General features: G+C 38.6%; 1 protein-coding gene and 1 long non-coding RNA gene across 2 annotated transcripts; one reads left to right on the forward strand and one right to left on the reverse strand.

Moving 5' to 3' along the window:
- Positions 1 to 3,983: 3,983 nt before the first annotated feature.
- On the reverse strand, positions 3,984 to 8,516 carry PPDPFL (pancreatic progenitor cell differentiation and proliferation factor like). Its single transcript, XM_075213501.1, has 5 exons — positions 8,361 to 8,516; positions 7,957 to 8,069; positions 7,747 to 7,827; positions 6,612 to 6,711; positions 3,984 to 5,452 (listed from the first exon to the last, which is right to left on the reverse strand). Exons 2-5 carry the CDS (start codon positions 8,009 to 8,011, stop codon positions 5,440 to 5,442), a joined length of 249 nt encoding a protein of 82 aa, XP_075069602.1. The 5' UTR covers positions 8,012 to 8,069; positions 8,361 to 8,516; the 3' UTR covers positions 3,984 to 5,439.
- Positions 8,517 to 8,920: 404 nt separating this feature from the next.
- On the forward strand, positions 8,921 to 10,791 carry LOC142157825 (uncharacterized). Its single transcript, XR_012692650.1, has 3 exons — positions 8,921 to 8,947; positions 9,077 to 9,154; positions 10,603 to 10,791. It is a non-coding gene; the product is annotated as an uncharacterized LOC142157825 (long non-coding RNA).
- Positions 10,792 to 13,603: the final 2,812 nt, after the last annotated feature.

The raw sequence follows: 13,603 nt of genomic DNA on the forward strand, positions 1-13,603 counted from the left end.
AGAAAGTGTCTAACCTGCAGGTACTGGTGGATCTCACCTTTTTCGAAGTCCTGTAAGTTTCCCAAATCACAGAATTGGTGAAAATGCCTGTCCTAACAATGTTGTTTACAAGTAATACTACCGTCCTAAACCACACAGAGGAAATGTGGCACAAAAGGCCTAGTGGGAAAGCTGGGTTTCCCCAAAGGGGAATAATAGAGGAAGGAGAAGGAAATAAGATGACCATTCTGTTAGAGCGGGACAACTGTCCAAGGAAAGGTGGATCACATAATGCACGGTTGTACCAGTCCTTGCTTGTTTTGACCATCCTCTCTCTGATCCTGTTGCCAGTGTACCAGATGCCAGCCTGTTATCGGACTTTCCTTCTACATACTGATTTTGTATCTCGCTACCGCCAGTGTACCAGTTCTCAGCTAATTGACCTGCTTTCAGATTTCCCTTTCTCTCCAATGTGCTACGCCTAGTGGCTGATCAGAGGGCCGTGACCTGCGTGCTCCCAGTCACAAAAGTCCAGCCTGCCTTGCAGCGGTTCTTGGTGTAGACCAGGGGACCTGTTAGACCCCACTCCCCTGTTTGGCCAGTGCTAAAACAGACTAACATGTGCATCCGTCACCCAAGGGTTTTTTTCCTGAGACAATCATTACACCATGGCAGTTGAACTAAAACAGCGAGTTTTATTATTTTCGATTAGTTTGATTAAAAGTTTGAGGTTGTTGAAATGGTTGAACTGGCTTGAATAGTGTGAGATTCTCTAATGTTTATGTTGTTACAGTAGGCTCTTATTTATGATCCAAGTAAAGAGTATTTAGTTTGGTTTCATGTACAAATTAAATTTTCATATAGCCAGTCTAATTTACAATGTTTTAAGTCATAATGTTATCAGAACATGCTCTTTTTCCCTAATGTGTTCTTCTGTAACTAACAATGATTCATGCACAAATTAGTGTATAGTAGTACATTGAATACATCTTTAAATTAATTAACAACTTCATGATAGGCACTTGGAGTATAATTTTTATTACAAATATTTGGCATGATAATAGGTTTACTTGCAGAAGTGCATGTAAGAGTTCAGTTACATGGGCACTCTCCCAGAAGAGTGGTATATTCAATTTCAGCAGTGTTAAATATTTGGCTTAACAGACACCCCAAATAGGGCTCAATGGACCCTATGAAAAGAAGTGCTAGCAGAACACATGTGGTGGCCGAGTATGATGGGATTTCCTTCCCCTACCTTGTCCTCCAGACACGATTCAGATTCTTTTTTATTAGGACATCCGGTGGTCAGGAGATAAATACTTCAATGAAAGGGACAAGGATTGGTCAAATAACTTTGGTTTATTAATAATGCGGTAAAGATAATTTTGGTAAGCAACCGCACCACTGACCCCTTCAACTCAATGGTAATGACAAAATATTAATTTGATCAACATAGAGCACAATAGCATTTAACATATAATAACAATAAATACATTTTCAGGTAAATCACATAACATTAACATCATCTAAAACATTTGGTGCACCAATATTATTCCTGGTAACGTTACTATATTTTACACTCAGTCCTGGGTTGAACTGTGCACAGGAATTTTATAGAAGTGGTGCACGTGGTTGGGGCCCATAAATTACTTTTTCACGCCAAATAAACTGATAATCTTTTGTATTACACAGTCTCTTTATTTTCTCTCCTCTCACACTGTTCTCAGTACATAGCTTAGTCTGTTTAGTGTGATATCACAGATCTCTATACTGCTTATTTGTTTTCAGTACTTTCCTTTTTACTCACACCTGTCTTTGGCTCACTCCTTATCTTCTTCTCTTCTTACACTTACTTCACTCCATCCAGAGTTCACAGTCAATGCTTTTGTGTGCTGTTGGAACATTTTTTCATAAGAAGAAAATCATTGAACCCTACAGATTAAACTTAATTTATCCCAAACATGTCACAAATGCAGGATTAACTCTAATGCACATCTTAGAACCTGTGAGGAATGATGTGCAACAACAGTTCTCTCATCATATCTGCAGAATTGTAGGAAATAAAGAGACAATTTAAATCCAGTATTGAGACATTCCTTGTTGTTAGGAATTATTTGATATAGAAAATATATCTTGATATAGCTGTCAAACCATAGCCAGAACCTGCTCTAGAGGAGATAAGCAAACACTGCATTTTTAGCACACAAAGTAAAAGGATCACTGCAAAAGAGGAACTATGAAATGCTGGATGGTTAATATTTGAGATGAGGGGTTTGGGTTTGGTTTAATCTGACACATATTTATTAATCCTAGTCAAGCTTCGGACTGACTTGAAATTGCCCGTACTTCTTACATCTGAAGACAATGCAAAATATATTTTCACTTGACCAGATCTTGGGGGATTTGGTTGCAGCTCACCCAGTCTTCTTACTTTCTGATGTTGTAGTAGTTCTTATGTCTCTGTGCATAATGATATCCCAGAAGCAGAATTACAGCTATGAGATGCCCATGCACAAGTTGCACGATATTATTGGACCAAGCAATGAGCCTCATTAACAAGAAACAAAGGTTGCCACTGCTGCTCAGAGATATGGGGGGAACCTGACCTGTAGCATAGCTCTGTTGTAGGCCCAGTGTTTCAATTATATAGGGGTGTTTAAGTAAGTCAGGTAAGTGGGGATTTTACTCTCTATGGGCTCGATTCATTAAAGAGAGCAAAGCAAAAAAGTAGAAAATTTGCTCCCGGACAAACCATGTTACAATGCAAGGGGTGAAAATTAGTTAATTATTTTGCACATAAGGAAAATACTGGCTGCTTTTCACGTAGAACACAAATACTTGATAGCTTTATTTTTACACTGAAATTTAAAGTTGATCTAGGACATGATCTTCCCCAATTATAAATTTGTCCCCACATTTTAAAAGTACCTCCCCTCCAATGCAACATGGTATTGCCCAAGAGCAAATTTAATCCTGTTTTTTTTGTTTGCTCTCCTTAATGAATCAAGCCCTATGCCTTTATTGCAATAATTATTGTATTGGTACTGTGTGTAGGGTTGGTCATGGAGCTGTTGTGTTATAAAGTCCTGAGGATTTTAGGAGTGCTTCTTTACTTATTGATGCATTAATTTAATATTTGCCCATTAGGTCATTACTCCTATATGCTTTGTAATTCATGTGCTTCTGGGATACTGATTTTTGGGATATTTCTGATAATGAGAAAAGGTTATACACAGACAAAAGCTGTGAGACTATAAAACAGTAGATGACTGACTACATCAACAAAGCAGAGTATAATAAGGTACATTGCTTTGGAACAAACAGGAAGTCCATCAAATAATAAGACATTATATATTAATAGACTATTAATAGACTGTACCTTAGTGTAAATAAGTGCAATTGATATAAATGTAGAACATTTGTGAAAAATACAAGTCAAAATTACATAATTTATGAGTTTTTACCATTTTTTAAATCACATTTACATTTTTTGCCAAAATCCAAAACTAAAATGCAGATACTAGCCTTGTACTCCAAAAATAAACATCAAAATGCAAGGATGGTTTTGGAAATAAAACAAAAAAAAACAGGATGGCTCCCTTATCTCATTTAAAAAGGTTGTTTTTGTTAGAAAAAAATTGGTGGCACTCTTTTATTCATGGTATGTTTGTGTCAACTTAAATATTTTGTATTTAGATTTTGTGTTGCTGTGTCTAGGTTAGTAGGACCAGATATAGGAACCTTTAAAAGAGGCAATTGCTTTTTGTCCAGTTAGGCTAATTTGATTTGCATATTGAATACATTTTTCTCAGGCCACAATCACAATTATTTTCCTGTCTGGCATAAAACTAACAGGGTAATTTCCTGCTTACCTGGTCATATCTACACAGTTACCATGTGAGGATGGATATCCAGTAGTTTGGTAGTACAAAAGCAGATTTATACTAGTCATTTCCAAAGAAAATAATGAAATACCGAAATATTATGCCAAATAAATCAGACAATTATCATATCAATATTTTTATTTTTATATTTTAAAATATTTCTGTACAAAATATAATCACCATATAAAAATGAGTAGCATTAAACAATGTATCCATGAAGAATATGGATATAATAAAGCAATAACAGACTTTTAAATCTAAGTGGAAACTCTGCAAGAAGTATATGTTATGTTACAGATGTGTCCACAGTTGTGTCTCAGGTTATGATTGTTAGAATATGTTGAGGTTCATGTTTTGAATGGTCTTGATCCAATTATCCTCAGGATGTTCAGGCTAACAATAAAAGCTTTTCTGCAAAATATTTGCCTCTTTCTGCATTTGGCCACAAAATTTTGCACTTTTTGCCAGTGAAATTTAGCTATAAGTATTCTACCCCAAACATACCACACATCAGAATGAATCCAATTCTGGTGTCCTAGCATTTATTCCTACACTATAAATTCAGAAAACTGCATATTTACAAATAGAGTGCAAAATGGTGTTGTTAAATTTATTTGAAATCTCACTTTGCTCATCTGCAATGGACACTTATATCCAAAAGTTTATCTCCAAAATTAGGTGGAATGTTTAATAACTGATAATCCAACCAGGGCTGCCAGGAGAATTTTCAGGCCCCACTACAGCAACTTCTTTGGGCCCCTTACATAGCTGCTTAAGGCGGTGTGGTCACACCAGGTTCTTGGCTTCTCCCACTACATAGGCAGGCCTGGGCCCCCAAGCTTAGGCCCCCAATACTGTGTATCCACCCCCCTCCCCTCGGCGCCCCTGAATCCACCTATCTGCATATTTTTCAAGTGTTAATTCCATCTGATTACAAATGTTGTAAATACTATGGCAAAACTTAGTGTCAACTTTAAATCTTAGCAAATTTATGGTTATATAGTAATGTTCATGGAAGAAATATTATGCTATGTTTGAAGATATTTCTTGAAATTGTATCCAAATGATCGATGACCAGTATGTATCCACATAACAGAAAGCAATATGTGCAAACAAAACAATATAATCTGCTCTAAAATGTGCTTATTTTGCCTTTTGCACACGCTCCTCTCATTTAATATTTATACAAGGCATATAAGCAGTGTGCCAGATCAGAATGTTACATTTTAAATAGGAAATAATTAATCACTCTATTGAATAAAAGGTGTAGTGTTTGCCAATACCATTTACGTTTCAATAATACCATTGTTACTATTTAATGCTGTTTGCAGATGCAGAAAAAAATGTTGATTAAGTAATCTGCATGTACTTCAAATGCATATCTGATATGATGCTCAATGTGATTAAGCAGAAAAAATACAATATTTGTAGTCTGATTAGACACAGTGGTTGAAATAAAATAATCAAGTTGACATGTTTGAATAAAGAAGAATATAATTAATTGTCTTCTTCATTTGTAGAGTTGATTCATTTCATCATCGAAGCAAGCAAGATTATTTCTGCAATTTGTAGACAATCAGCTGGGGTTCCTATTAAAGACAAGAAAAGTATTTTAAGCACTTCAGTTAGTGTACTGTGATATTATATTCTCATTATAACACATGCTTAGTTCAATTCATTTTAGGGCACTAGCTTTGCTGGAAGATATGTCACACAGAGAAGGCAAAAAAATAAGTTTATGAGAGTGTGTAGCTATTTGCATATCATTTGCACCACTGTGAAAGAAGAGGACTTGCTGTCAATAAAAAAATCTCTATATATGCAGGAATTGCAAGAGTACTATTTGCAGACTAAAAAATACATAAAGAGCAATAGCTTTATTACAGGGGCGGAAAGGGGGCTCTATTGAGCACAGAGTAGGGGGCTTAAGGGGCAATAACGGTATAGCTGGACCCCTACCTAATTTTGTTGCGGGGCCTGGTGATGCCGTGAATGGTTCTATTCAGCACAGAGAGCGAGTGTATGTGCTCAGTCTGCATGCAATGGACTGGGGCATCATCAGAAGAGGCCTCCGGTTTGCTCTTTTGAACAGAGCAAGGGCACCAGTAAGGAGCAATGGTGTGAACAGGGAGTCAGGGTCTCAGAAGTGGGGGTGATCCAGTATTGCCCCCCCACATAATGTAGCCACTGCACCCCCTGGACCCTCTATAGTTACACCCCTGGATTTATGACCAAAATAGACAAAAAGTGGCAGAAACAGTGCATATTTGAACACAAATTACAATTATATTTAACTAAAGCTACAATTACATGCAGTACCTTTAGTTATATTTTAGATATATAATGATATTTACCTAAGGCTGCAGCAGGAAATACATATTGATTCCTCTTAAACGAAAAAGTGGTAAACTAGCAGAATAAATGAATAGCATGACAACAGGATACATGGTACCATAGCTGATTTCTATTGGCTGAAGAACTAGTGGCTCCGCCTACATATCTGACAAACAAAATGAGCAAGAATAAAGATATATATACATATCTCCAAATATATAGGGCCTGATTCATTAAGGAAAGTAGAGCAAGAAAAACGAGTAACTTTGCACCTTGGCAAAACCATGTTGTATTTGAGGGAGAGGTAAATTTAAAATGTGAGGACAGATTTATAATTGGGCTAGAGCATGTCCTAGGTCAACTTTAAATGTCAGTGTAAAATTTACAAAAATAACTCTCCTACTCCAGACTTACCTGGCAGTAGCCATGCTTCTTCCCACAGAAGATACAGGAACTTGCTCACAGTGGAAAAAGTTTTTTAGCCACCAGCATTTTTCAATCATATCAGGCAAACCTATTAAATGATATCAAGCCAGATCAGCGTAATACATTTTCTTCATGGATACATTCATACATTTTCAGCTTGACCTGGTTATTTTGAGGAAGAGCATTGAAGCCAGTTCTATGGGGACTTGAGCACTCCCAATTGTTATGCTGCTGCTTCCACTAACCATGTTTGTGCATGGCATTTTAAGGCTGGGGGGATAATGATAGCACAGCAATCATTGTTACAAGTTGGCTCCTATGATAAATAGGATAAGTAGCTTTATCTTCTCTCATAAAATGAATGCATGGTTGAAGTGCCTGATTGTTAATATTTATTTTGTAAATGAGGATCATTTTATTTACACAGTAATGCACAATAGTGATAATGATATTTCCACATCAATTTAATATTTTACCTAACAATTTAGTTTAAGGGGTGTCCACCTTTGACTTTATTGGCTAGTACATGCCTTCTTGTAACGTTTACTAAACTAATTGCTTTAGCTTGTTTGTTTTCTTCATTTCTTTATATACTGTAAGTGATAGGCAACTTGATACACTACAGGGGCTCTAATCTTCACAATAGCTTAAATCTCAGTAATAAATTAATTCAAATCAAAGAAAGAGACCCCTATCTATATAAATATATCTAGGAATTTTAAACAAGTGTTACATGCTATAACATGGTAATCTAAATAGAGCTGGAGGTCACAGGGAAAGGCTGTGCCCATCACTGCTTTATATCATCAGTCTGAGAAGTCTATTTCTGGGCCCTTGGATTTGACACAGTGCTCTCTGCGATGAAAATCAATTCTATCTAGAGAGAAACGTTGTGTTGTATCTAAGAGCAAGAAAACACCTCTGGCTTATTATATTATTATAAAGAAATCCGGCTGAAAAACACAGATAGTATCCATGAATATAAAACAATGCATTTACTAAAAATTGCAGATTGGCATCTCAGCATGATCTAAAGTGAAATCTATTTGCATAAATCTGGATGCATATATTAAGTAGGTGAGATATAGAACTATAGTACAATAAACAATAAAATACAACTTACCTTGATTAGATTTCTCCAGATCCACTAGGATTCCTGAATCTGAACTGCTGGAGCAGACACTAGACTCTGAATTTAGCCTTACTGCAAGTAAAATATATTAGTTATTGAAGGATAAGAAAAGGTAAGCACGTAATTTGTGCAGATTTGAACTCAAGTTGTAGATTTATTTTGAGAAACTATTAAAAACACATTTATCTTTTAGATGCTTACCTCTGTAGAACTGATTTTTTGCTATAAGGCAACCAGCTGATGGAACAGATGCCATGGTCCCAATTCCGACAACAGTAGTATCAATAGCAGTACAAAATTCAGTTAAACTGTACCTGAGAGACAAAAAAAGAACAGAAACAATTATATTTAATTACAAAATAGCAAAGTCAGAACAGACTGCACTTTTTCCGAAAGAATAGTGACATTGCTGAGCCTGTGTGAGTCGTACAGAGCACAGATGGTTTTGAGCCGTTTAAGACATATGAAAGCATAAAAACAAAAAAGTCTTGCAAATTAACTTAATGAACACACACATATTTAAGAAACAAAAGTCATTTGAAACATATAAAAATGCAGGAAACTTTTAAACACCATATACATTTATTTATGACTCTATACTTTACCTTCTGTATCGTGTTCTCTGATGAGTTTTAAATTCGATTTATATTCCATAGGAGAAAAGTCTGTTTAGCATACAGCAATCTGCACATTATATGCTAAATGTTTCTGTCTATTAAATATACTTGCTCTCAGGTGAGACTCAAAGCTTTTTGCTCTCTGGTTTCTTGGGGACTGTTTATATAGAGTGCTTGCAGCAGTAGCAATGAAATGTGAGCTCAATAAACATTGCCAATTTGTGGGTGGGTTTTCAGAACACAGTGTCCGAATGATAGCTCATACTGACATCTGCTATAATCTAAAGAAAGAGAACAGTACAAGAGGAACATTTGCTGGGCTAGAACAAGATAATGGACACAAATAAACAGCTTAGTGACATATGTATAATGCCTAAAAACAAATATGTTATTTAAAATGGAAAAAATTGAGAAATCAGTTAGTCATTTCCAAGTTTCAGATCAAGATTAATGCCTCGGTCACACAAATTCTATGCGTAGCTGAGCATAAAACACCAAAACTAATGCATTCTTCAGATATGTTTCCAATGGGCTTTTTATGTATGTCCCTTTTACCAATACAATCTATTATACTGGTAGCATGTGTGAAAAATTATAAAATTGTTTTTTAAAAAATGTGTTAACAGCAGATAGTTGTGAACGATCCCTAACAGTTTGTAGGATGCACATTTGTACACAATTATTTTATGCATTTTATTCAACAGATCTGCTTAAAAATTCCATGGCTTTTCCGGGGACTGGTATGATTGATATAATTATGCACAGCAGACTGTCAGGTATAGGTAAGAGGAAAGGAAAATGAGGGGGGGAAATGTTAACATTTAATTAATGTAAAAAGTCAATGCAGTTTAATGAGATTTTAAAATCATAGTTTGACTTTATAATTTATAAATGTATAAACTTAATTCTTTGATAAATTAATACTTTGAACATATTTTCTATTTTCAGTAATTTTTAAGCCTGTGAATTAGACAGTTCAGTAACTATTATTAATTTTTATTAAAGTTTATTTATAAGGCGCCAAAAAAGTACAATGTTCGTGGTATTTCCAAATTAAAGTGTAAGTCAAAATCCCTTTTTTTGTTCAGAACCCCTTTTTCAGCACCAGGAGATAATAATTCTTAGAATCACATGCATCGCAAAGCCGAACTACTTGAAGCTCATGAAAGCAAGCAGTGAGTAGTAATGGATTGTTACTACGATTATTGACCAGTTACCGCTACTGTGAGACTCCACTCAGCAGCCATTAGGAATATGTAAAAATGCAGATAGCCCAGTGACCCAGCTCAAAGTAGCACACTAAGGGACTGGCCCAGGGGGCAGATGCCCCCCTGCCCCCCAGCTCCTGGGTATCCTAATGTCTTTCCATTGTTCCAGGTTCCTGCTGTTGCGTAATGATTAAAGAGCCCTCCAGGTTTCCAGAAACATTCAATGTCTGCAGCAAACTTGAGTAACTGCCTATACTGTACAGCACTATACATTGGGCTAATAGCTAGTTCTGCGGTCCATTTAAGGGGCTGGCATTGAACTGCTTTACAATACTCCTTCCCTCATCCTTAGTATTAATCATTGCTTATTGTCCAAGGCAGTACTCTGCTCCTACTCCATTGCATTTATCTATATTTATTCTTGTTCAATGGACAGTATTCCTTGGTGTTAGTGCATTACCAATAACCACATGTGCTCGGTATCATCATTTTCTTCACCGTGAGAGTTTTTCTTTAATAATAGGAAACTGTCATTACTCTTCATTGTAATTATCATCTTCAACATAATTGTGTAAAGGTTCAACAATCTATGTTGCTACCTTATCTTATTAAAATTCATTGTTTGTTATGGTCCAGAATACTGTGCCATACACTCATAGGTATTGTCACCCGTGGACATAATGCCTGAGGTTTGGCTCACTCTCCTGCCCACGTTCCCTGAGTATCCTGCTAGCTCCGTGGCATGGCAGCTTCCCCTGACACCACCAGTCTGCTTTCCTGTACTGCGCATGTGCAAACCCAGCTTTTATCTCCTTCTCCTCCCACTCATTGGGAGACTAATTATCCCTCTGGATATTTTTATGCACCTGTTCCACAGGTAAGGTGCCTGTAATTTGATTCAGATCTTTCTAGTACTTAGACATGGCTGCATTTGCTTTCCAGCTCCACACCTTCCACAGACTATCGCTCATTGTCTCCAGCAACTCTCCAGCTAACCACAGTGTGCTCCATACCTTCCTCAGACTATTGCTCCTTGTCTCCAGCAACGCTGCAGCTAACCACAGTGGTCTCCATACCTGCCGCAGACTATTGCTTCTTGGTCACAGCAACTCTGCACCTAACCACAGTGGTCTCCATACTTGCCACAGACTATCGCTCCTTGTCTCCAGCAACTCTGCAGCTAATCACAGTGGTCTAAATTTCTGCCGCAGACTATCTGTCACGGGCACTAGGAGTCTTTACCCAGGGATCACCAGGTGATAAGCTTACCAGAGCAGTATAGGTGGTAATATGGTACTCTGGTAGCGGGGTGATCACGGAACAGGAGACAGCAGATGATAGAGATGCTCGGGAAAGTCTATGACTAGCAGCACTGGTAATATATATGTAGTAATACACGAGGAAGTGAATGGACAAAGGACACGTGAGGGTAGTCAGTGGTCTGCGGTAGCAAGTTGTACCACTGCTATAGTGAGGAGGAATGTCCAACAGAAACGAGGAGGTGATGAGAGTCAGCGGTCTGCGTTTAGCAAGTTGTACCGCTGTCTGGGTGAAGGAATGGGATCCAGGTGAAGGTATCCGGGAAGTCAGTGGTCTGCGTTAGCAAGTTGTACCACTGCTATGTGAGAGGACACTGGAACAGGTGACACTGAAAACAGGAATCAGTGGTCTGCCTCTAGCAAGTTGTACCACTGAATATATATGTGAGGAGGAGCACGGGGAGAGACTGCAATACAGAGGATACACGGGCACCTTGAACTTGATCCACAATGACATGCACAATATAGTAATGACTGAACAGCACTGCAATAATACAAAGTCATAGAAACTATCCGGGCAAAAGATAACACAGTCAATGATGGCAAAAGTCTCAGCGGATAGTAAGCTCCAGAGGAGAACAACTCAGTCCAGCAAGATATGCAATACACCAGCACAGTCAATGAGAAGTATGCATACCGTGGTTCAGGAGCAGGCTGTCAGACAGGAGTGCAGAGATACCTGAACGGCTGGAGGCCGGCAGGATGCGAAGTCCCTGGAGGGTGAAGCGGTAATCAAGTAGGTGCAGCGCACAGGTAGGTAGACCAGCAGGGGAACAAATACTCAGGAAGCAGTAGTATGTAGAACTGGACTCCTGGAGAACCCTGAAGAGTAGCGATGGTCTAGACGAGATGAAAGCAGTGAGGCGCAGATCCGATGCAGACTGGCGAGTAGAGACCAGCAGGAACACTGAGAAGCACGGAGAGCGGATCAGCTGCTGCAGACACGAGTAGAACTGAGGAGTAGCAGCCAGCAGGACTCTGCAGGTACACGGAGGTAGCGGATAGCAACCAGCAGGTGCAGCCACGATGAAACACGGGAGAGTAGAGCTGAGCTGGAACTGTTGAGCACGGAGAGCAGCGGATAGGAATCAGTTGTAGCAGTCTCGAGGAAACACGGGAGAGTTGAGATGAGCTGAAGACTGTAGCGCACGGAGGCAGCAGATAGGAATTAGCTAACAGTCACGATGAAACACAGGAGAGTTGAAGTGGTCTGGAGACTGTAGTGCACGGAGGCAGCGGATAGGAATCAGCTAACAGTCACGATGAAACACAGGAGAGTTGAAGTGGTCTGGAAACCACAGGAGTAGAAGTGGTCTGGAAACCACAGGAATCAGCAGCGCTGAATACACGAGGAAACACAGGAACACCTTCAGAGGCTCATGGGGAATGAGACTCCAAGATCAGGCAACGAGGTATGGACAGCAGGTGCTTTAAATAGGGAGTGTTGCCTGATCAGCCAATTAAGTTAAAGGAACAGGTACTGAAGGTTTTGAAAGGGCTGCGCATGCGCAGACCCTCAGGATGGTGGACGGCCACGGTTCCTAAACACACGGGAAGAAGCACTCACAGTCTGGTGAGTGACACTATCGCTCCTTGTCTCCAGCAACTCTGCATACCAACAGGCCTTCCCAGTCTCTATTGGATCATCACTTTTTCCCAGCCTCCGGGTTCTCTCTACTGGTCTTGTCTGGCATTCAGAGGACCAAGACATGTGGGGCAGAGGCCGCATAGTCCATACCTGGGGGTCCCTGGCGAAAGCCATCTACCTTGTTAGACTTTGCACCTCTGGACTTAGTAGCACCTAGTCAGACAGGCTACAAGGATCTGATTACCATAGTGAATGTGACAGGTAATTAATAATTAAGAGTGATGCCTCCTTTAAACCCACGTTAGCTCATGATCTTAGCAAAGAGTGTAACTTTTTACATGGTATTGATAAGTCTAGAAGCTGTTTGTGCTTATAACAGATGGTTATTTATAGGTACTGCCATTATGAATCTGCTGTTACTACAGTGCTTGTTGGACCATGCCAAGATTTACATACCCGTAAAGAGATTATGACTCGGGTGTAAGCACTGCATTTAAGAAATTGAAATTGAAATACCCTATCTGTGCGATTTACTACCCCAGGTGCATTAAGGTACCCAGCGATGCAGGGGCTACATATACAACAAATATACAACAAGACGTATCATTTATCTTACATTTAATATTTAATATTTATTTAGACCTAATGCATAAAAACCCCAACTGTTCTTATTGTCCTGATTTTCAGAAGTCACAATCAGTTTGATCCATGACTTCTGAAATATAGGGTTGTGTCAGCTGAATAAGTGTGTAGCCTGGCCAGACCAAGGGTGTGGCCAATTTTATCCCTATATTTTCCCTTTAAATGTTAGTAGGGATTTCTGAATGATCACATTAGAAACTGTCAATAGTCATAGGGGAGTTAGAATTCTTCCATGTGTGTTCTGTTATACTGAATGAATGCTCTGATGCAGAAACAGGGATAAAGCCAATATTGGAAATTGGAATTCCAAGTACATACTGTAAAAAGAACAGACATACCTTAATTTTTTGCAACAGGTTCATACCATCTGACAACTGCAATACCCCTTTTGAAGGGTGAATTTCTGATGTGAAATTTAAGCAATAAGTAATTACCTATATATTTTGCATTAAGTAGCCTTTTGAGCATTTGTGT

This window comes from Mixophyes fleayi, chromosome 5, assembly GCF_038048845.1.
Source record: "Mixophyes fleayi isolate aMixFle1 chromosome 5, aMixFle1.hap1, whole genome shotgun sequence".
NCBI classification, from domain to species: domain Eukaryota; kingdom Metazoa; phylum Chordata; class Amphibia; order Anura; family Limnodynastidae; genus Mixophyes; species Mixophyes fleayi.